At 41.1% G+C, this 23,819-nt stretch overlaps 1 protein-coding gene across 6 annotated transcripts in view; it reads left to right on the forward strand.

The window, feature by feature from the left end:
- Window positions 1-23,115, forward strand: part of STN1 (STN1 subunit of CST complex) — a 60,820-nt gene extending 37,705 nt beyond the window's left edge. For 4 of the 6 annotated variants that reach the window (XM_038757967.1, XM_038757969.1, XM_038757968.1 and 1 more), the window contains 7 exons: window positions 409-477; window positions 3,473-3,640; window positions 5,484-5,607; window positions 7,846-8,017; window positions 12,781-12,903; window positions 14,416-14,488; window positions 22,109-22,449. In XM_038757967.1, the coding sequence (XP_038613895.1) occupies window positions 409-477; window positions 3,473-3,640; window positions 5,484-5,607; window positions 7,846-8,017; window positions 12,781-12,903; window positions 14,416-14,488; window positions 22,109-22,266 (887 nt within the window). In that variant the 3' untranslated portion in view covers window positions 22,267-22,449. Of the gene's footprint in view, window positions 1-408; window positions 478-3,472; window positions 3,641-5,483; window positions 5,608-7,845; window positions 8,018-12,780; window positions 12,904-14,415; window positions 14,489-17,674; window positions 17,794-22,108; window positions 22,450-22,549 lie in introns of those variants that run through there. The other 2 variants (XR_005454377.1, XM_038757971.1) reach the window with 2 other exon arrangements.
- Window positions 23,116-23,819: the final 704 nt, after the last annotated feature.

Genomic DNA, 23,819 nt, shown 5'->3' on the forward strand with positions numbered 1-23,819 from the left:
GACTAATTTAAATAGACCTAATCCCGTTCCTAGGACTTGAAAACAAAAATGAAAAACATGCAAGTGGCCATATAAGTATACAAAAAAGGTAAATATTTTAAAGCATGCCTCTCAAGGGCAAAGGCCAGGTCTTTCACTTCTGCTGTATTGTTCCCAAGGGTCTAGCATAGAGCTTACCCTACAGCAGTGACTCAGTAATCATTATTGAGGATTTTGATGATAGTGAATTATATTTATCAATGAGATTATTAAATGCAGAAATAATTTTAAAATGAAAATTGAAATATTTTCAAGACATATGAGCATTTTCAAATGTATTTCGGTACATAAAAGATCACTTTAAAAGGGACCTGTCATTAAGGCCAAGCTATTTCCCTCTTGATTTTTTAATTTTTTTTATTTTTGCAGTGGATGACAGCACAGGGGTTATAAACTGTATCTGCTGGAAAAACGAAAGAGATTCTAAAACCTCTCCAGGTACTGTAATACTGCGTTTTACAGATTTGATTATGCATATTTTTTATTCAGTAAGGGGCTAGCTCATTAGGCTGAATTTTCAGGTCCTTACAAGTATGAGTTGTGTTTGTAGATTCTACAGGAGTGATTCTCTCTGAAGCACCCTGAAGCATTGACTGACCCTCCAGTGATCTAGTAGTGTTCTTGTTCATCTTTTTCTTCCTGGCTTACTTCCCACAGTATATTCAGCAGTGCCTTCAGAGTATTCTTTGAGATTTCTGCAGTAAAATCCATTTCTGCCCGTTAATCTAAGTGACAGTGTTTCAGCAGTGTGCTGTAGCGGTTTCCATGAGGCTTCTTCCTTTGGTTTAAAACGGCACCTTTTCATTTGGGTGAATAAGCTTCTAAAATCTTATTTGAACAGTTGCAATGCCCAGGGTTTCAGTGAGTACATTTTCCAACCGACATTAATATCTAGAGGCTCAAAAATATTCAGCGCAATCAAATTCTTTGATTTGTGTTTAGGTGGAATGTTGGCCTTTTGAGAGCCATACTTGAAAGGCGTGTTAGATGGAAAATAACTTAAAATTAGTGTTTTGAAAATATGAGTAGTAGTTCTTTGAATTAAATTATGCGGACTGGAACTGTGTTTTCTCCATTCAGGAAAATGCTAAGTAGATGAGTGTGCTAGGTAATAATTCGTTGCTGATGGTGAATTCTACTAAAATCTCAATTTAACAGAATCAATCAATCAGTGGTATTTATGCAGCACTTACCATGGGCAGAGCACTATCCTAAGTACTTGGGAAAGTCAGTACAACAGAGTTGGTAGACAATCCCTGCCCACAAGGATCTTACAGTTTACAGGGGAAGACAGACATTAAAATAAATTATGGATAGGGGAAATAATGGAGTATAAGACTATGTACTTAAATGTAGTAGGACTGGGGTGAATATTAATGTGCTTAAGGGGTAGCACTTCTACTCAAATGCACTAAAAGAAGTTTTCATAATATTTGGAGTAGTTTCATCATTTACTTTTCAGTTTGACTTATTCCAGTTTCCGGGGTTGACCTGTAGATGAGTGGTACTTTCAGATTTGTTTTTTCTGAAATCTTTGCTTTTAATTTAAACAGTTGACATCCTACTATCTTCATTATTCCTTTTACAGAATGTGTTTTCAATCCAAAATTCAGATCATCATTCCAGTCCTCTAATTTGTTTGAAGAACACTAGAATAATTCAAGTTTAATTCAGACAACAGAAGCTTTATATAAATATGGTCAAAGGGTTTCTCACACTTTTACTTCCTCATCTCAACCACTTATTTTAGAATGTGACAACTCAAATTCAAAATCCGAGTGTGTGTCTGCTGGGATATTTTTTGTCAGGATTGCTTTATAAAAAGTAGCTCTTAGCTATTTGGTTTCTTTCTTTTCCGGTCAAATATTACTTGTAGACAATTAAGAATGATCTCTTAGAAATATCACTTAAAATCAGAAAGTGTATTAAAGGTAAAATGAAGATTCACTTAGCAGTGAAAACATGGAGCTAATGGCTTTTTTATTATAAACAATTTTAATAGTATAGAGAGGTAGAGTACGACATGGAAGTTTATAAAGTATTCTTATGATACTATTGATTATTTCTAAAATTATCTGTAGCTTCCCATTGTTCTCAAAATGTAATTGTCATCAGTCCAAAATGACTGTGTTGCACATGTCCTATGGATCTGTTTTTCAGAGAATATCTTTACCTGACCTCTAAAATTGTTTGTGCAAGACAGAACCTGAAAATGCAATTCCTGTATAAGTGGCATTTTGAATATTCCTACATCTTAGGGTACATGTTTGGAGCTAGATTAAGGAAAAGACCCTTAATATAAATTTCAAGTGAAGATAAAGTATGTGGTTAAAAGTGAAGCTATATTCCATTTGTCTTGTTATATTCATTAAATTGCCCAGCTTGAGTTCTTTGCTTTTAGCAATTCAGTTTGCCCTTTACATGAAAGCTGAACTCTTCTGGCTCAAGCCAGCGTCAGCCTTACAATTTCAAAGGTGCTGTAGGAAGCACTCATCATCCGTAAATTCTGAATAATGCCGTGAAATTAAGGTATAATTAAAAATTTAGAACTCGGTGTAAGTGCAAGAGTACTTGTCAACAGCATCACAAGCGACGACTCCGTTTAAATAGCAGCTTCACACTTCCTGCGTAGCTCAGAGAAACTTGTGGGTATCAGTTTCAATATTTTTAGTATTGTGTACTTCCTAATAATTCTTAAACTGCAAGGATTCTGTGTGCATCTTAGACTCTGAGAAATAGCGTGAGTTATGCAAAAGCTAACACAAGGTTATAAGTAAATCTTTAGTTGCATTGATGTTACTAGGAAAGAAAAGATATTGATTAGATTTAAAAATAAGCCAGTTCGGGGCCTTTAAGAAGGACATTTAGAACCAGTTACATTTGGAAGGCATTTTTCTTTATACTTATAATTAGGGCCCACTTATGTCTTTAGGGATTTGAAGGACTCAGCGTGACCTAGTGGAAACAGCGCAAGATTGGGAGTTGAGACATGGGTTTAAGTCTCAACCCTGGTATTGGCCTGTTGTTATGTGATCCTGGGCAAGTCACATAATTTCTGGACTTCAGTTACCTCATTTTAAAAATGGGAGTAAATCAGCCTCTGTCCCACCCGGGATTCACAGTCTATGGCCAATCTCAAAACACATATGTCTTAATATTGCCATTTTTATTATATTCATATCTATTTCATTTTAGAAACTTCCTCATGCAAATTTTTGGATGATCAATAAAATATTACTGCCCGGTACTTTCTTAAACTAAATGACCATTCCAGAAGCTTTTATGCCCCCTTTGTTTTGGGATAACTGTTCATCTTTTTACAGGTGAAACAATATGGCACTGCAAGGTTAAGTTTGAATAACAAATTGTTTGTGGTAAAAAAAATTTTTGTGGAGATAATGTGTTGTGCAATTCTCTGGTCTTCTCCAAACAGCTGGGACCCAACCTTGTACTGCTAGGGGTCTGAACGTAACTACACAACTTAAGAAGCTGCAAGAAGTCGTGCGTCAGAAAACCACACTGGAAATTGGAGATGTTATCCGAATTAGAGGGCAAATCCGCGTCTACCGAGATCAACGAGAGATTCAGGCCTCCACGTATTGTAAGCAAAGAACATTCCTGCCAAATTTAGGTTTGCTTCGATCCTACTTAATCAAAAACCTAGCTAGAGATAAGGACTTATTAAGGCTAGTTATGGACCTTTGGGTATATTCCAGGATGTGTTTTTGGTTAAATGATTTGGTTTAGCTTTTTTGATATTTAGAAACAGTAATGCAGAGGATGATCGTGATCATTGTTAGAAACCTGCACATCTGAAATTGACCTGTGTCCTCAGCAGGTACTCAGAACAGACTGCCAGGTTGGGTTGGTATGGATGGATAGTCTGCAGGTATGGGTCAAGAACAGGTGCAAGATACAATACCTACGCAGGTCTACACTTTCATTCTTAAGTTTTTTTTATTTTAACAGAAAATGAAATGTGTCTAGGAAGATAAAAATGTGTTACCACATTTTCCAGAGTTCTGTACAGGAGCTTACATTTCTTCATTTTATTTTATTTTTTAAAAACAGGTTGTGTATGGGAACCACTGTAGACATATATATAAATTTTTTCAGTAGACACTTTTAAATTTTTGTCAAAACTGCACGAGGCAAAAACAGAGTTTTCTTATTTGGCACAGTCCGTTGAATAGGCATATCCTAATCTATACCTTCTTTCTGTTACATTTGAAAGAAAGAAGCAGTGGCCTAGTGGAAAGAGCACGGGCCTGGGTTTTAATCCTGGCTCTGCCGCTTTTCCTGCTGTGCGACTCTGAGGAAATCATATAACTTTTCTGCACATCAGTTTCCTCATCTGTAAAATGAGGTTTAAATACTTGCTATCCCTCATGCTTAGACGGTGAGCCTTAGTAGACAGGGGCTGTGTCTAGCCAGATTATCTTGTCTCTACCCCAATACTTAGTACAGTGCTTGGTTCTTAGTAAGCGCTTTACAGAAACCATGCAAATACCAAATCAAAAGGCTGGTCAATTCTCAAATATACTCACGGCTTCCTTTGCACTGCTCTGGTATATATGTTTAATCTCAAATCTCAAGGATTGTAAATGTTGCTCCCCTAATTGACCAATGAACAAGTAGGAATAATCTAGGCAGAGAGCAACAAGCAGGGTAAATTAGAGCAAGACATTTTCCACTGCAAAAAAAGAAAGGTTGAAAAAGGAAGAAAGGGAGCAAGAGACAACAAGGAGCTGGATATGAGGGTGAGAGGTCCTAAATAGTTTAGTCAAGAGAAGAGTTAGGATTGTTGGAAAGTCCATCCTTAATCTTAGTAAGGAGGGCTTTATTTTTTCCAGCATCCTTTGTTGCCACTGTTGCAACACAATACTGGGTACTCTGAGTTTGCTTTTTTATGGTCCAAATTACTCTGTTCTCTCTAAATCCCTTCCTGGAATTATCATTCTTCCAGTCCTTTAAGGTTCCTTTAGAGGCTTAGTAAAGTTACATCTCCTCCAAGAGGCCTTCATCAATTAAGCTCTCTTCTCTTACCACCACTTCCCCCTTCTGCATCGCCTATGCAAGTGGATCTTCGTTTTAGGTACTTGATGTTCACCCCGCATCACTTGTGTATTTATCTGTAATTTATTTATTTATTTTTATTAATGTTTTTCTCCCCACCCCCACCCCACCTAGACTGTGAGTTCTTTGTTGGCAGGGAACGTGTCTCTCAACTCTGTTGAATTGCACTCTCCCAAGCACTTAGGACAGTGCTCCAAACACAGAAAGTGCTCAGTAAATACTACTGAATGATTGAAAAAATGAGTGTGCTTACTGGGAGGGGCATGGGGGACGATAGAACCCTTTGCAACTGGTGCACTATGTATTGCAGTGCTTTTTAGAGTAGGCCCTCAGTAAACAGTGGTGATAGTATGATATTTTTACCATAGACAAAGTGAACGATCCAGTGTGGGATGTTCAGATCGCAAGAATGCTAGAGCTTCCAAACATCTACAGAAAAATGTACGACCAGCCTTTCCAGATTCCAGGGCTAATGAATGAGAAGGCACTGAGGTAAGTTAATGCCAGTCGCCATATGAAGCATAGCATTTCAATTCTGAATCAAATTCAGAGCTGTTACATTGAGAATAAATATACAAGGTCCTGTTAGGTTTTTGCTTCTCCGCATAACGCTGTTCTTTTCTGCCATAGCATTCCTGTCCTCGGCAAATCTTGTATGATGAGCCATCAGCTCCGTGGAGAAAGAGGGCATTGCCTTCCTGGGATTGGTGACCACCATAGCTTTTTGGGCAGGGCAGGGGTGGTAGCCAGCCCTAACTAGCATGCCACATCCCGTGAAGACTGGCTGCCAGCTCCACGTTTTTCTCCCCCCTGCCATTAGACAGCAGGCCCCCACACTAGTGGGGTTTCTGTCACATTCACCCAATTCCCTCCTGAACTTCTGTCTCTAGGGCAGTGAGTCCAGGCCGGAGGAGAGAGAGTGGAACCAGACTGAAGCCAGTGCTGTTGAAGGGGACCTGAATCAGGAGGCGGATGTGAGAGAGAGAGAGAGAAGGCAGTTGATTCTTGCCCAGAGCTATGGCCGTTAGAGTGAGCACAGCCTGGGAGCCTATGAAGAGGCCCAAATACTAGCTCACGGCCTGAGTAAAGAGACCAGAGCTGCCACTGTTTTTGTGGAGGAAGCTGGGGTCAAATTGAGATGATAAGCCGGAGTTGGAACCTGTGGCGAGAAGCTACTTGAAGGGACGGAGCTGATCTAGGCTGGTGGTTGGGAGAGCGAACCCAGACCGGGGCCTAGACTGCAGCAGGATTGAATTTGGGTCTGGTCTGCTTCAGGGAATTACAGCTGGTGCATCCTGAAACTCTTGGAAATATTTATCCCTTTCAAAATCAGTTTTTTTCTTGCAGCAGAGGTTTGGACTCTTGTGTTTGGTGCAGTTCTTTGAACCCTCACTTAAGTGATCAAGTACTGCCTCTATTCAAGAGTCAGAGAAACTTGTTAGAAAGGTGGCAGCACTGTTGAGGTTTTGCCACTTTTTGGTTGGTTTTTAGATTGAAGTACTGATTCTTAGTCCCTGGCTGAATGTACTTTAGACACATTTGCTCCTATGAATTTTCTTAATAATGTGCAAGTTTGCTTTCCGATACACAGATTAATTTTGTTTTAAAAAATATCCAGTATGTATTTTCAGGGTTTTCCCTTGATCCTGAAACTCTTGGAAATATTTATCCCTTTCAAAATCAGTTTTTTTCTTGCAGCAGAGTTTTGGGCTCTTGTATTTGGTGCAGTTCTTTGAACCCTCACTTGAATGATCAAGTACTGCCTCTATTCAAGAGTCAGAGAAACTTAAGTTAGAAAGGTGGCAGCACTGATGAGGTTTTGCCACTTTTTGATTGGTTTTTAGATTGAAGTACTGATTCTTAGTCCCTGGCTGAATGTACTTTAGACACATTTGCTCCTATGAATTTTCTTAATAATGTGCAAGTTTGCTTTCCGATACACAGATTAATTTTGTTTTAAAAAATATCCAGTATGTATTTTCAGGGTTTTCCCTTGATCCTGAAACTCTTGGAAATATTTATCCCTTTCAAAATCAGTTTTTTTTTTGCAGCAGAGGTTTGGACTCTTGTTTTGGGGGCAGTTCTTTGAACCCTCACTTAAGTGATCAAGTACTGCCTCTATTCAAGAGTCAGAGAAACTTGTTAGAAAGGTGGCAGCACTGTTGAGGTTTTGCCACTTTTTGGTTGGTTTTTAGATTGAAGTACTGATTCTTAGTCCCTGGCTGAATGTACTTTAGACACATTTGCTCCTATGAATTTTCTTAATAATGTGCAAGTTTGCTTTCCGATACACAGATTAATTTTGTTTTAAAAAATATCCAGTATGTATTTTCAGGGTTTTCCCTTGATCCTGAAACTCTTGGAAATATTTATCCCTTTCAAAATCAGTTTTTTTTTTGCAGCAGGGGTTTGGACTCTTGTTTTTGGGGCAGTTCTTTGAACCCTCACTTAAGTGATCAAGTACTGCCTCTATTCAAGAGTCAGAGAAACATAAGTTAGAAAGGTGGCAGCACTGATGAGGTTTTGCCACTTTTTGGTTGGTTTTTAGATTGAAGTACTGATTCTTAGTCCCTGGCTGAATGTACTTTAGACACATTTGCTCATATGAATTTTCTTAATAATGTGCAAGTTTGCTTTCCGATACACAGATTAATTTTGTTTTAAAAAATATCCCGTATGTATTTTCAGGGCTTTCCCTTGATATCTTCTTCAAACTTTCTTCCTCCACAGCAATCCAAGTGCCTTGGACCTTCCTAGCCTGACTGTTCTGCTGAGTGAAAAAGTGAACGAGTTCCTTATGGAGCACAAAGTGCTGACCTTTTACCCACGAGAGCTGGAAACCGTGGACACTTTGCTCTCCCTTGCTAATCAGCCTGTTATTCGTGGGATCTGCCCGGAACAGGTGAGTATAGCCACAAAGCGAAATTGTTGTATCTGCCACAGGCATCCAAAAATCTCCAGGAATATGTCACCTTTATTAATGCTCCTAATCCTTTTTTCAATTTCTGACGTCAATTTATAAGTATGTTTGCAAGAACTGCTGAGAGGGGAGTCTGTAGGAAATTGGTATATCAAGAATGCTTCTGTAAACAGTAAATGGCAACATAAATAGATGAAGAAAATTCTATATCTAGGGCAGCAAGAAAGTTCCCATACAATTGTGGAAGCCTCTAACATCATCTGTGGTATTTAGTGCTTACTGTGTACAGAGCACTGCACTAAGTGCTTAATTTATTGCCTTATATTATTCTGGTGAGAGATGTCAGCTCAGAATCAATAAATTTCTAATTTATTGTATTCTGATTTCTAAACTGAAAGAATACAGATGTTGCACTCATCATTATACAATTTTGTACCTGAAGAAAAATTCATTTTAATACTGTACCTGTCATTTCCTGCTGCTGTTGAGCAAATGAAGGTGTTATAAAGAAATGTGATGGTTCTTTAATTGTTTAACCAAGGCTAACCAACCAACATGATGGCCCAGTGTAGGAAAAAGCAATAATATAATAAGCACAAATTGCAGAGGTATTGTTTCTCTGGCAGTTAAATTTTGTAGTGAAAACTGTATATGTTTTCTGGATCTACCCAGTCCCCCAGCTAGAGTAATATGGCTTACTACACCGTACATACAGCCACTCCCTTCCCTTGTTGTTTCTTCTAGAGTTTAGCAACTTTGTCAATGCTCATCCTTTTCACCCTTTTTAATTTTTTTTTAGATGTGAACATAGCCATAAGACACTTAGAAGCAATATTTGTGGTGTTTCTATTGAGTCTAGAGCATTTATATTCAGTTCAGGAAAATAGTAAATATTGGAGAAAGTAAGTGGCCCATGCTGTTTATATTTACAGAATGCCTGTTTTTTTTGAAGCCCCTCTTCCGTTCACTGTTGAAACTGGGTTTTTAGTCTCCCAGAAGTAGAGCTTTCTCTGCCAGGTGGCATTTCAAAAATCCTCTTTGAGAGCAGGAACCTTTACTTTTCTGTTGTTTGTACTGCATCGGTAAACTGTAACTCCTTAGTAATTATTGATAAGAAAGTGATGGACTGGAATTTTGCTGACTGCTCGAAAAGGAGCCATTCATATTGCTTGCACTCAGATAACAGAGGGGAGGGAAAATCCCTTTACTACAGGCCCCGCAATAGAAAAGAGAGCGTGGTGGTAACACACTAGGTGGATTGCTTGTTGGGCACATACATCCTCCCAAGTCTGGAAGGCATTTTGCAAATGTTTCCATTTCTAGATGGGCTGAAGGCATCCCAGAATGTCCAGTCCTTGGATTATGGTTATTGATTTATGTAAGTTTTTTCTTTAATTCCAATAAGAGTAATAACAAGCTTTTATCTCCCATTTATGAGACATTTTAGCGGGCCATCAAAGAATTCCTGCTTTCCGTAAGAGGCCTTTTCTATCAAAGACTGAGAAGGTGGAACTATGAACTAAGAGCCTTTGATTCCTAGGATTTGCTTCTGCATTTTCTGTGAGGCTTATACTGGTAGCTTCTTGTCTGTCCAGAGACTTTACAGAAGTCTAAATTGCATCTCTTTCCATTCTTAAATTTCTCAAATACCCATCTGCACCATACTGCCAGGTCTTCACATAGTTAAATGCTCCTAACTGCTCCCCCTTTTCCAATGGGAATTAAGCTTAAAACTAAGCTGAATAATTATCCTACCCCTTTGGAGGTTTGTCCTATTTGATTATTTTTTAAATTCATTTCACATTAGAAATGGTTGTGCATCTTGTGAGATCATTGATATGCTGGCAGCCTTTCTTATTTTTTGAAATAAATGAAACATTAATAATAATAATAATAGTACTTATTAAGTGGTTACTCCATACCAAACGCTGTGCTAAGCACTTGGGTACATACAAAATAAATAGGCTGGACACAGTCCCTGACACTCATTTGGCTCACAGTCTAATTAGGGGGGAGAACAGGTATTGAATCCCTATTTTACAGATGAGGAAACTGAGGCACAGAGAAGTTAAGGGACATGCCCAAGGTCCCAACAGCAAGCAAGGGGCAGAGCCAAGATTAAAACCTTGGTTCTCTGACTCCCAGATCTGTGCTCTTTCCACTTGACAACCTGTTTCATCATCTAAATCGCAAAAAAAGTGTTGTGTTTTTAATTGGAGCATTGGAGGGGTCACAATGTATTTTACTACAGAGATGAGCAAGATTAGGAAATGTCCAGCTTTACTCCTGTTTCAGCTAAGACCATTTGGGAACTCTGTAGATTCAAGTGGACCATTTGGGAACTCTGTAGATTCAAGTGGACTCTGTAGATTAATGTTCTGTTGAAAAAAATAAGAGGTGACAAAGTGAAAGATATATAATAGGGATTTGAGACAAAAGTTGCATAAGGAAAGTAGAGGAAGTTCCCCTTCTAATCTTTACTTCCAGTTCTCTCTCTCCCCACTTCTTTCAAACATGGTCATGTATCCTCTATCTTAGAAATGCCTCCCATGATCCCACGATTCCCTCCAGTTATTGCCCCATCTCCCTCATACCATTCCTCTCCAAACTCCCTGAGCAAGTTGTCTACACCCACCGCCTCCACTTATTCCTCTCTACTTCTCTCCTTGACCCCCCTCCAGTCTAGCTTCTGTCCCCTTCACTCCATGGAAGCTGCCCTTTAAGGTCACCAGAGCTCTCCTTCTTGCCAAATCCAACAGCCTCTACTCCATCGTAACCCTTCTCGACATCTCAGCGTACCCCTACTCCTTGAAACAGTATCTAACCTTGGCTTCATTGACACTGTCCTCCTCTGGTTCTCTTCTTCTCTCTCTGGCCATTCCTTCTCAGTCTCTTCTGCAGGCTTCTCCTCTGCCTCCCACCCTCTAACTGTGGGACCCTTAACGCTCCGTTTTGGGTCCCCTTCTATTCTATTCACCATCTACACCTTTCCCTTGGAGAACTCATTCGCTCCCACGACTTCAACTACCGTCTGTACACAGATGATTCCCAATCTACCTTTCCAGCCTGGTCCTCTTCTTGGCCATCCAAACTAAACATTTCCAAAACAGAACTCCTCGTCTTCCCACCCAAACCCTGTCCTCCCCCATCTTTCCCATCATTATAGAAAACACCACCATCGTCCCTGTCTCACAAGCCAATAACCCTGGCATTATCCTCGACTCATGTTTCTCATTCAAGTCACATATTCAACTTGCCACCAAATTCCTGTCAGTTTTTCTTTCACAGCATCTCTAGACTCTGCCGTTTTCTCTCCATCCAAACTACTACTAGACTGAAACAAGCACTTATCATATCCTGCTTTAACTACTATATCAACCTCCTCGCTGACCTCCCTGCATCCTGCCTCTCCCCACTCCAGTCCATACTTCACCCTGCTACCTGGATCATTTTTTAGAAAACATGTACTGCACCCCTGCCTTCCTACTTGTTTGTTGTTGTATTCTGTTCCCTGGTCAAAACATGGCTGGCAGGTGGCCATGAAAAAAAAACCCTTCACTATAATCCATTCTTTAATTAAGTTGGTATTTATTAAGTGCCAATTATGTGCCAAGCCCTGTACTAAGTACTGGGGTATATAGTATATACTAGGTAATCAGGTTGGACACAGTCCGTGGTCCCACACAGGACTCATAATCTGTAAGGGAGGGCGAGCAGGAGGCATTTTAATCCCCATTTCACAGATTTGAAAACTGAGGCTCATAAAAATAAAATGACTTGTCCAAGGTCACACAGCAGACTAGTGACAGAGCTTAGATTAGAGCCCACTAGGCTCTCTGCTTCCTTTCACACAGGTTCTTGGTTCTGAAGTCGTCTATGGGAGTTGTTCTATTATTTTTGTCAGAAGACTCCATCCATCATTTTGACCCTCTTTATGCTTCACTATTTCCTTAAAAATGAGGATAAAATGTGTTGCCTACTTTACAGTTGTATTTCATGTAAAATTCTTTGAGTCCGTATGAAAGATCTCACAACGCTTAGTACAGTGCTCAGCACACAGTAAGCCGAGAAGCAGCGTGGCCTAGTGGATAGAGCACGGGCCTGAGAGTCAGAAGGACCTGGGTTCTAATTCTGGTTCTGCCATTTGTCTTCTGCATGGCCTTGGGTGGATCTTTTAACTTCTCTGGGCCTCAGTTACCTCATCTGTGAAATGGGGATTAAAACTGTGAGCCCTATGTGGGACATGGATTGTGTCCAACCTGGTTAGCTTGTATCTGCTCCAGTGCTTAGTACAGTGCTTGGCACATAGTAAGTGCTTAACAAATACTGTAAAAAATACCATTGTTTGAAATACCGTCGTTACAGCTACAATCTGCTGATGGCCTTCACTAATGTTTACAACATAATTTGAGCTGGCGCAGTAGTCTTAGAGTTCTTGGTGGTGGAAGGAGCAATTGATTTTCTTCATAGCCTTAAAAACCAGCAGAAATAAACTATTCCCAAGCAGAATTGCTTTTGTCACAGCTAGGTTGCAAAACCATTGCAAAGGATATTTTGGCAGCCTTCCCTAAATATTGCTGTTGCCAGCCCTGGGAAAACTATATAATAAGTACCTAAGCCTCCTTGACTCATCATCTAGCATTCCTGTATGGTAGCTTTAGCATTCAGTTGGTTGGGGACGTTGATTCTGGATTCCTCAAAGTAAGGTTTACAAATCATGTGTTTTTTGTGTTTTTCCTATTCAGGTGGATTCTACAAAGGGCTCCATTTCCAAATCACTCCACAGCATATTTAAAGAAGCCATACAGCTGCTGCTGGAAAGAGGAATAGTTTTCCAGAAATCAGACAGCCTGGATGACCTGTACTATGTAAGAGTCTCTTAACTTGATCTCATTTAATAGAGCATCTTTCTAGTCTAACTCATCCTCAGCAATGTCTGTAACTAAAGTAGAAAAAGGTCCCAGGTTGAAAGCATGGCCCAAGTTGGGTGTTGATAGTTCTCTTATGGCAACTAATTTTGAATGAGGTGTTCAGGTGTTCAGAGGCAAATATCAAGCAGTGAAACATGTTATAGGAGAATAACACTTAGGGATCAGTCCTCGTTTATAGGGATTTAACTGCTGCTGATTTCTCTCAGTGATTCCAGAATAGGTTTTTGGAAATGCATTTTAAATACCTGGAATTCAGCAATTTGCATTCCATTTAAGTACCGCGGTTGTCCTTCAGTACTTTCTTAAGAGAACACAGCAAATATTGAAGGAATGAACTTTAGGCATTTGAGGATGTGGTTGGAGAAGTTATTAGTTACTCGGAAACCCCTCAGCCCTCCCTTTGCTGTAGATTTGGATTTCCGGAAAGGTGACTCTTGCATCTAGTAGTTGCCCTTAGGGACTTTTTCAGTAGTTGATCTTAGTTTTCCAGTTTTCCAGTCTCTCTTGTCTTGTCTTATGCTGTCGAGTTGTTTCCTACCCATAACGACTCCATGGACACATCTCTCTCAGAATGCCCCACCTCCATCTGCAGTTGTTCTGGTAGTGTATCCCGAGTTTTCTTGGTACAAATACGGAAGTGGTTTACCATTGCCTCCTTCCACACAGTAAACTTCAGTCTCCACCTTCGACTGTTTCCCATGCTGCTGCTGCCCAGCACAGGTGAGTTTTGACCTGTAGCAGATAGCCTTCCACATGCTAGCCACTGCCCAAGCTAGGACTGGAATGGGTATACCTCTGCTTGACTCTTCCTCCTGTAGCTGAGACGGGTAGAGTACTGGTGTGATCCTGAGAGGGTCCAATCTCTCTATCCAGGGAAAAAATAGTGAAGTGGGTGAATTAGATCTGGAACGGGGTATGAATTCAGCTTGGAGCCATTTCTCTTCTGAATTCAGGAGCTTTGCTGAATGAATAACTGCAAATAGTTTGGTTCTCCTTGTCAGCACCACCATATTCCCATCTAGGCCCTCAATGACTCACTACAGCATGGATTCAGACGCTCATTCCGGACCTTATAGAGTCCTATGGTTAAGTCCTCGTGAAGCTATGAAAATCCATTTCAGGCTTGTCTAGCTCTCCTGGCCTTTCTTTGCACAGAGACTGTTAACTACTAGAAATATCAGGTTGTATGACTGGCTTTGTAGCTATTTGCAGATTATTTCTTTTTTTAATCTACCTCAGGAAGGATGGTTTAAGGACAAATGAGCTAGTCCATATGAAAGTGCTCTGAGATCTTTAGATGAAAGGTTGTAGGAATACAAGTTGGCGGTATTCTTGTTATGGAATGCATTTCACATTTCTTCTAGATTTTGTTTCTGAGGTTTAGAGGTAATAAATCGCAGTTACTTAAGCACCTGTCTTGAATCTTACTCCACTTTATTCCCTGTACAGGTAACAGAGCAAGATAAGGAATTACAGAAAAAGATCCTTAGCATCATTCAAGGAGATTGCCAGAAGCCAAAACGTAAGTTGTGTAAATGTGGTCCTCTGAATAGCAAAGGTATGTTTATAAGTAGAGAATGTACTGGTCTATCACTGCGTGGTGCCCTCCCTTCCTTGGCTTCACTGACCAAAGTTAAATGTCTCCTTGTACATAGCTGTAAATCAAGGAATAAAAATTGACGTGAGACTATATTGCATACTTAAGCTTGTCAAAAGGGTACACTTGCGGCTTGTTAAGGGCTAACCATCTCAATCACTGAAGGTTTGGAAAATAATTTGTTTTAATAGAGTTAGGTCAACCCCTAATGGTTGGTAGACTGAATTGCAGAAGAGCCAGATCCCGCAGATGATTGGAATTATAGTACATTTATCATCTTTTGTGTGAATTTGCTTATAAAATCAAGCCTTTAAAAATTATCCATACAGTAATTCTGCCTTATTGACCAAGTTTCAACTAGGTTTTTGTAGGCAGTTTGCTTTGCTCAAGATATGAGGAGTATTAAACGTGTAGTCCTTATGGAGACGATTGTTTTGGGGAGGACCATGGTAGTGATTTTAGGTCACTTTTATTTTATCGTATTCAAGAAGGCTAATGAATGACAGCATTGAAAACTTTGGGGCAGGGATTCCCAAAGCGCGGGGTTACCGGAGTGTATCCTGTAGGCCAAATGTAGCCCAGTATGGCGCTTTGTGAGACCCACAGACACTTACAAAAATGTAGGGGTAGGATTTCTAGAGCTTTAATAGGAAAACAAAGGTGTGGGTATCACCTGAAGATAGCCCAGTGGTGGGCCTGTATTTAAATGTGTATTTATTGCTTGTGACAGTTGACCTGCTAATGACCCTTCTCCACCAAAACTTGGCAAACGCTAGCTTGGCTTTGGCGGGGAGTTCTTAGGTAGGCAGAATCAAATCGCTTTCAAGGGAGGGCGGCTGATGTGGGTGTAGGACTTAGTGTAGCGCCTTGTACAGAGTAAGTGCTCAAAAGATACCGTTGATTGATTGAATTAGATTCTTTAAGCTCCATCCCCAGTAGAGTGTGTCCTTCCCACTAATGTCATCTTTGGGGACTCTCAGTAATGACTCAGAGGGAGCAGTACCACTGAGTTTCTTACATAGTGCCAGCCCTGCCTAGCAGCTTTTAAGAACAAATGAGATCACAGCCCAGCACTTATGAATGCAACACTTAAAATAAGCTGCAAATGATTTATTACTGAGAACTGGCTTCTTTGGCTGCTTCATTCTGTGCTTGGTTAAATTTTTATTCATGGTGACAATCAAACCGTTGGAAAAGGTTCTTTGAGTCTAAGAAGAAAGCCCTAACTAGCTCTCTTTTATCCATTTTTGGTGGCTTGCCACTGAATTGATAATTTGGTCACTAATAATCATGCACCATTGCTATAAAAGCACTGGTGAAAAGCTGAATTCAACAGGAGAGAAGAAATGATGCTCAACTTCTAAGATAGAGTTTTCCATCTATCCCTCTAGCTGTTATAGGAACTGCTTTGCGCCTTTTAATCAGGTATTTATTATAATCTATAGTAGGATCAGGATTGATTGAAATAAGTCCAAGCCCTGGTAAAGCATACAAAAGAAATTCACTCAACTTTGCCTTCCAGAACAAAACAAAAGCTTGTGACCTAAGGGATCATAAAAATTACAGCTTTCATATCCACTTCTCACTTCTCACCGGCAGACCGACTTCTACTTTTATGCACAGTATACGTGCACTATCTCAGCCAGTCAGACTCCAAATGTGAGTCTGGCTTTGAAGCCATAAACCAGGTCCTCAGAACTAATAAACCCTTGGTAGCTGAATTCAGGAGTATGATTAACTGAGAACTCCTGTAAAAGTTCTCCGGATTATGCTTTATGACAGTCTTAGGATCAGCATAATCCAATAATAATTCCGTCCGAGGGACGGGAGATCATAATGACAGTCTTCGGATCTGATCTTCCGTCCCTCGGAACATAAAACTGCTTTGGCGTTGATTGCTCTGTTTTATTTTTTATTGATGGATTGATATGAAACAGGTTTTGCCATACAATTGCAAATGGAAAATTCGTTTCACATTTGTATTAAACACTTAGAGGATCACTGCCAGTGTTTTTTCTAAAACCGTAATCACTTAAAGAGACATTAATAGTTTTTTTTGGAGCTTGCATTGGCTGGCCTCTGGTTTTCACTGAGACGCAATGGGGCATTAGCCCCTGGCTAATGAGAATTTCTGCAGTCAGTGGGAACTTGATCAGTGTAGGGAATCAGGTTGCTACTGGTTTTAGGTAGGAATTCTGCCTTCTTATTTGTCGGGAAAAAATGACAAGTGCACTGGTAGGATGGATGTTGAGCAGCAGCCTGGCCTAGTGGCCTAGAGCATGGGCCTGGGATTCAGAGGACCTGGGTTCTAATCCCCGCTTCTACCACTTGTCTTCTGTGTGATCTTGGGCAAATCACTTAAGGTCTCTGTGCCTCAGTTCCCTCATATGCAAAACAGGGATTCAATACCTGTTCCCCTTCCTGCTTAGACTGTGAGCTCCTTGTAGAACCGGATTACCTTGTGTCTACCCCAGCGCTTAGTACAGTGCTTGTCGCACTGTAAGCACTTAACAAATACTGTACTGTTGTTATTATTTATTATTATTATTGAGACTGGGTTTATTCATTCATTCAGTCATATTTATTGAGCGCTTACTGTTTACAGAGCACTGTACTAAGCGCTTGGGAAGTTCAAGTTTTGGGAAGTACAAGGTTTAGAGGTTTTGTTGGACTAGTTGATTAAGTGCCCAACTTCTCCACCGCACACACTTTGCCTTTTAATTTGACTGTGTGTTCCCAACTCCTTGTTGCTGCTGAATGGAGGGGTTTATAGGAATGTGGAAGTCCATTTTAGGTTGTGGGTAGGGAAATATAGGGTACATATGAAAGATTTAGGTATTAACTTAGTAGGGGGAGTCTGGAAATGAATTGTCTGAAAAGAATAGTACCATGGAGTAAGTATTAAAATGGCCAGGATTAGACAATGATGGCCTCCCTTCCAGTTACCTGTCATCACAGCTAATCTCCAACATGTATATCTGTGTACTGAAACACTCCCATGATCTGAACATTTTTATATGCCATGTCCATGTGAGTGATTGGGGTGGGTTCTTAAGATCATAGTGGTAACTTCTGCCTCGGTTCCACATGTCCACCATGGTGTCATCCCAGATACCAAAATGCAGGTGGAGGTTGCCAAAGGGGCAAAACCCTGGAGAAGCAGAAGCAGCACAGGAGCTAGGGGAGAGCACAGGACTCACAAGCGGAAGGGGTTAAGAAAGCAGAAGAGGGTAAGGAATGGCCACAAACACGGTGTCTTAACCACAGCGAAGCTGGTGTTGCCAAGCATGATCAAATGCTGGGGGTTGCCAACATGGGTTCTGATGTCTTTTCTAGGTTTCCCATTGCCTATATTACCCCTGGCTGATTTAACGAAATTATTGGCCTGTAAATAATAGCAGGCAGCTTGTAAGTCAAAACACAATCCAATTTATCTTTCAAAGTGTAGTCTAACTCAGTGGCCCATCATCAGCCATTTAAATTCTCAAATCAACAAAATCTAGGAGTGAAGTCATTCATTTATTCAATCGTATTTATTGAGCGCTTACTGTGTACAGAGCACTGTACTGAGTGCTTGGAAAGTACAATTCGATGCATTTGCTTGCTTTTTCCCCTCTAGACACTAGCTCCTTGGGGGCAGGGAACGTGTCTACCAACTCCGTTGTGTTGTAATAATAATGACGGTATTTGTTAAGTGCTTATTGTGTGCCAAGCACTGTTCTAAGCCCTGGGGTAGACGCAAGGTAATGAGGTTGTCCCACGTGGGGCTCACAGTCTTAATCCCCATTTTATAGATGAGGTAAATGAGGCACAGAGAAGTTAAGTGACTTGCCCAAAGTCACACAGCTGGTAAGTGGCGAAGCCGGGATTGGAACCCACGACGTCTGACTCCCAAGCTCTCGCTTTGTCCGCTAAGCCATGCTGCTTCTCAGCCACGCTGCTTCGCTGCTACTCTCCCAACCCTTCGTACAGTGCTCTGCAGGCAGTAAGTACTCAATAAATACCATTGATTGATTCACTTTAAATACATAAGCATTAATGATGATGTCTAGTGGCTCTAACAAATAATCACTTTTATGAGGGTAGTCTCAGATGTTGGAGGGTGGCAGTTGTGATGGGGAGAGGCAGGGGGAGAAAACCTAGGGGAATTTGAGGGAAGAGAGGTAGGAGAGCTGTTGAGGAACCCAGCCATGAGGAAGCCATCTGGGCTAGCCTTTCTGGCCCCCGCTCTCGCTCTGTGAGGCTTCCCTGGATCGGCATTCCCTCTTGCCATTTCAAGGAAGGGGGCATTCAGTGCGATGAAAGTTGGTTGGTCAGAAACTCCTTCTGTGCATTCACACCCTAAAAAGGAACAGGAGCTATTTCTGTGTATCACCTGTTGGAGGAGCCTAGTTGGGATTTAGGTACCGGGTGCTCTGATTATACCACTGGAGTCGGATTTCTGGCAAGAAGACCCTGAAAGGAAGGACGATCCTGGGAATGCCTCCTGCACCTTCTCCTGCCAGTCACACACCTCCGTGAGGTGTGCTCACAGTGCCCAGCACTTAGACAGTGCTTTGCACATAGTAAGCACTTAATAAATGCCATTATTATTATTATTATTTCCTGCTGCCTCTTTGCTTCTCATGGCCAGGGCTCCTGGTGGTGTTATCAGCCTGGAGGTAAGCCAGAAGCGGGGCCATGGAAACTTTGGCCATGGTGGAGAGGATCCCAAGAGCTCTTGTGGTGCCAATTCTGGCCACGTTTCCGACTGGTGACATTAGGACAGAGCCCTGGAAACAGGCTCAACGGGTTCAGAGCGAGATGGAGACCCGTCTGGATACCCTCCGCACTTTTCCCAGCCTTTCTCCTGTCATCCTTGCCTTCCGGGGCCTTTGCCACCCAAGGAGATGGCAAGAACAGGGAAGGCCGCTTGGTGCAAGGGAATGAGAAGCAGCGTGGCTCAGTGGCTTTGGAGTCGGAGGTCATGGGTTCAAATCCCAGCTCTGCCAATTGTCAGCCGTGTGACTTGGGGCAAGTCATTTCACTTCTCTGTGCCCTCATCTGTAAAATGGGGAAAAAGACTGTGAGCCCCCGCGTGGGACAACCCGATCACCTTGTAACCTCCCCAGCGCTTAGAACAGTGCTTTGCACATAGTAAGTGCTTAATAAATGCCATCATCATCATCGTTATTATTATTATTAATGGATGCATGCATGACGTTCAACGTATGATGATGATGATGGTATTTGTTAAGCGCTTACTACGTGCATAGCACTGTTCTAAGTGCTGGGGGGATAACAAGGTGATCAGGTTGCCCCACGTGGGGCTCACAGTCTTAATCCCCATTTTACAGATGAGGGAACTGAGGCCCATTCATTCATTCATTCAATCAATCGTATTTATTGAGCGCTTACTGTGTGCAGAGCACTGGACTAAGCGCTTGGGAACTACAAGTTTGCAAAATTTAGAGACGGTCCCTACCCAACAGCGGGCTCACAGAAGTGAAGTGACTTGCCCAAAGTCACACAGCTGACAATTGGCGGAGCCGAGATTTGAACCCTCTGACTCCAAAGCCCGTGCTCTTTCCACTGAGCCACACTGCTACTCTAGTGCACAGCACTGTACTAAGTGCTTGGGCGAGCACAATCGAATTCATTCATATTTATTGAGCGCTTACTGTGTGCAGAGCACTGTACTAAGCGCTTGGGAAGTACAAGTCGGCAACATATAGAGACGGTCCCTACCCAACCACGGGCTGACAGTCTAGAAGGGGGAGACAGACAACAAAGCAAAACATGCAAACAGGTGTCAAAATCGTCAGAACAAATAGAATTATAGCTTGAGCGCTTACTCTGTGCACAGCACTGTACTAAGCGCTTGGGAAGTACAAGTCCTCTGCCCACAAGGAGCTCACGGTCCAGAGGAGGAGCTTCGGGTCTTTAGAAAAGGGTTTTTCTACCGGTTCCTAAATGGAGACTGTTCTTTAGGGTCTTCTATAGGATGGGGGAGAGAAGAGGCTCTGTCCCCCAAAATATATGTTTTAAAGAGTTATCTTTTTTTAAAAAAAAGATATAAATCGCTCTGGAAACAGTAGGTTTAAAGAAATGACGTGGCCGCCAGGTGTCAGTATTTAATAAACTTGTCTTAGTCTGAACAGTCACGGAAAAAAATTCATCTTCGGATATGGACTCAACTTGTCTGCAAATTTAGGATGGCTTCCTTTCAGGAATTAGGTACAAATTTTGGAATCCTTCACTTCCCGCCTCAGAGGTTTCAACCGTGGCTGACAGTGACCCAGAGCCTCAGAATTCGCACTCCGTCGGCAACTAAATTTACAGAGAAGATTTAAAATAGATTTATGACCCCTAAACTCTGGCCTGGTGGGTCACTGGAGCAGAAACAGTTTGAATTACAGTGCAGCTTGTATTACTAAATCAGTCAAAGTCCCCGCTACACCCTTCTACTTCAAAGAGGTGAGCTTTTACTTAGCGGTCAGAGCAGATTCGGAAAGGTAATTTAGCATGACCACTACAGTTAGGAAATTTACCCTTTCGGTCATGGATATTAATAGGCTTTTTGGTATTTCGTTTAAAATTTAGCTGTAAAATTCTAGGCATTTAAGACTTATTGGCAATCTTAGCAAATAGACTGAAGGAATCTGAAAATCCCTTCTCTTCTCCCAAGGTATTCCCTCCAGATCAAAGTTAAATAAAGCTCATTAGAAGGAATTATGGAGGAAATGCTTGTTTCCTCCATGTGTTCAGCAAAGTTGGTATTTTATGGCCTTATAGCTGACTATGTATTCTCAACCCATTAAATGTATTTTTAAAATATACTGTAATGGTATTAGAAATCTATTTGGGAAAAGAATTAGACAGATGAGAGAACTCTATTAGTTTGGTTAGGGAAGGACAAAATAGAAGTTGTTGGTGAATCAAAGTTGGAATTTCCTAAAACGACCCCTAAATATTTTAGTTTCTTTTTTTTTTTTTGGACTCAAAAAAATCCTGCAATACCTTTGTCCTTTTCACTATCCCTTCCCCCAAGAAACGTATTTAAAATTTTCAAGTCAGTTAAAATGTTATCAGTTAGTTGCAGCTTCTGGTGCTTCCTCTGGGAGTGAAGATGGGCTGCTTTTGTTTTCCTCTTTTTTCAGTTTGTCTTCAAAGATATTTTTAATTCCTTTACTGCCACCCACCCCTCAATGTTGTATATAATTCATTCGTTAGGCATGTAATTGACTCACACTTTGTATGTTTGTAACAGCGGAGGTATGGACAGATTTGGATTAAGGAAAACTGGACTCTTTAGGTAGAGTAATACTTTTAGATAGGTGATGTTTTTTCATAACTTTGGGGAATTTATTTTTGTGGCTGTTGATGATAATTCATCAGTTGTCCTTTGACTGCACTGCTACTTAACGGAGGCTAAGAAAGATTTCTGCGGACGAGCCTGAGCTTTATCCAGATCATTAAACGATACCAGATTGGAGAAAAAGAGAATTCCTGGTTGGGTTTTCTTTGGACGTGTCCAAGTTTCACACACTGTTTTCCTCCTTGTAGATGCTGAAAGAGGCTGCCATTTCCTTCACATCTTAGCTTGTGTTCGCCAGAACTACAACCCACATCTGAGCGAAGCTACGGTACATCAAGTCCTGGACCTCTTGGAGAACAGGAGTGATGTCGTCAGCACTATGGAAGGATACTACACTGTTTTCTAAGGAGGATGGATGAAGAAGCAATGTATCCTTGTAAATCCACCGACTGCCTTAAGAAGAAAGAAGAATGAAACCATGTAACTATTACTGTTCTGGGCCTTTGTTAGTGTTGTATAGGTTGGCATAATGGGAAACAAATTAAGCTTGTACCATTGGTTTGTAATAAACTAGAAAATTGCAGTGATCAAAAACATAATTTGGTCTTGATTAATCAATGGTGTTTGAGTGCTCGCTGTGCATAAAGTACATGAGGACTGCAAGTCTCTCTGCCTTTTGAATCCTTTAGGTCACGTGACTTACCCGAGCAGAAATGGAAGCAGAACTGTTATAGCAACTGACCTTCTGATCGTTCCTTTTACACATCAACTACGGACCAAGAGGATTGAAGGAAACTAACAAGTTGGTGACTCAGTGCATGGTTCTCAGCAGGTGTCCCCCTGGCCTACCAAATTCAAATAAGTACCAGATTCATTTTGATCAATGAGGTTGGAATCATTAATTAACCAGTGGTACGCTTGAAGTACTTACTGCATGCAAAGCAATGGCTTGAAAGGCATTCAGCCAGCTGTTCCCCTCCCACCTTACCTCGCTGATTTCCATCACACAATCCTGCCTGCACACCTGACTCCTCTAGCACCCGCTTATTCACTGTACCTCAGTCTTGTCTATCTTGCTGCTGACCTCCTGGTCGTATCCTCCCTCTGGCCTTATAGCTCACTTCCCATTCATACATGACAGGCAACCACTGTCCCCACGTTCAAGGCCTGACTAAAATCACATCTCCTTCTAGAGGCCTAGAGATCTAGAGATCTACCACACTTGGATCTGTAATTTTGCAGGACTTGCCAGTCACCCCACCCTCAGCTCCGCAGCACTTATGTATAGAGCTGAAATTTATTTAAATGTCTGTCTTCCCTTCTAGACTGTAAACTTCTTGTGGGCAGGGAACACGTCTGTTAACTCTGTTGTTTTGAACTCTCCCAAACACTTAGTACTTTGCTCTGCACACAGTAAGCAGTCAGTACGTATCATTGGTCAGTATGTATCATTGCTCCCACTGCTGAGGTCTTCTAAAGGAGCCTTCTGTTAAAATAGCCTAGCTCCGTCTGTCTCATCCCTGGTGATCTTTGGACATAGCCTTTTAATGAATGTATTTTGAAATTTAAAAACCTTGCCGAACTGGTATTTCACTCATATTTATCTTATCTCTCAGTTCTATCTATGCTGTAGGGTGAAGTGCAGTTATAGTCTCCTAGAATAATGATTCTTAGCAAGGTGAAATGTGCTAATTAAATGTGAAAAGTTAACTACATTTTTGTCGCTTTAGATCTAGGTGTTTCTTCCTTCATGAAAGCCTACTGAAAAAAAAATATATAGTGTTCAAGGGGATCAGAAAAGTTTTTTGTTTAGTATCAACATGTGTGCCTTGTGTGGTTGGTGCAACGATTGGGTGATTTTTTTTTCATTTCAGTTGCAAAGAGTTAAGGGTAAGGGAACTATCTGATATAACAAATAAATTTTACTACTAGAGACCTATTTCCGTTAACTTGCCTGGG

This window comes from Tachyglossus aculeatus, chromosome 16 (assembly GCF_015852505.1).
Source record: "Tachyglossus aculeatus isolate mTacAcu1 chromosome 16, mTacAcu1.pri, whole genome shotgun sequence".
NCBI classification, from domain to species: Eukaryota; Metazoa; Chordata; class Mammalia; order Monotremata; family Tachyglossidae; genus Tachyglossus; species Tachyglossus aculeatus.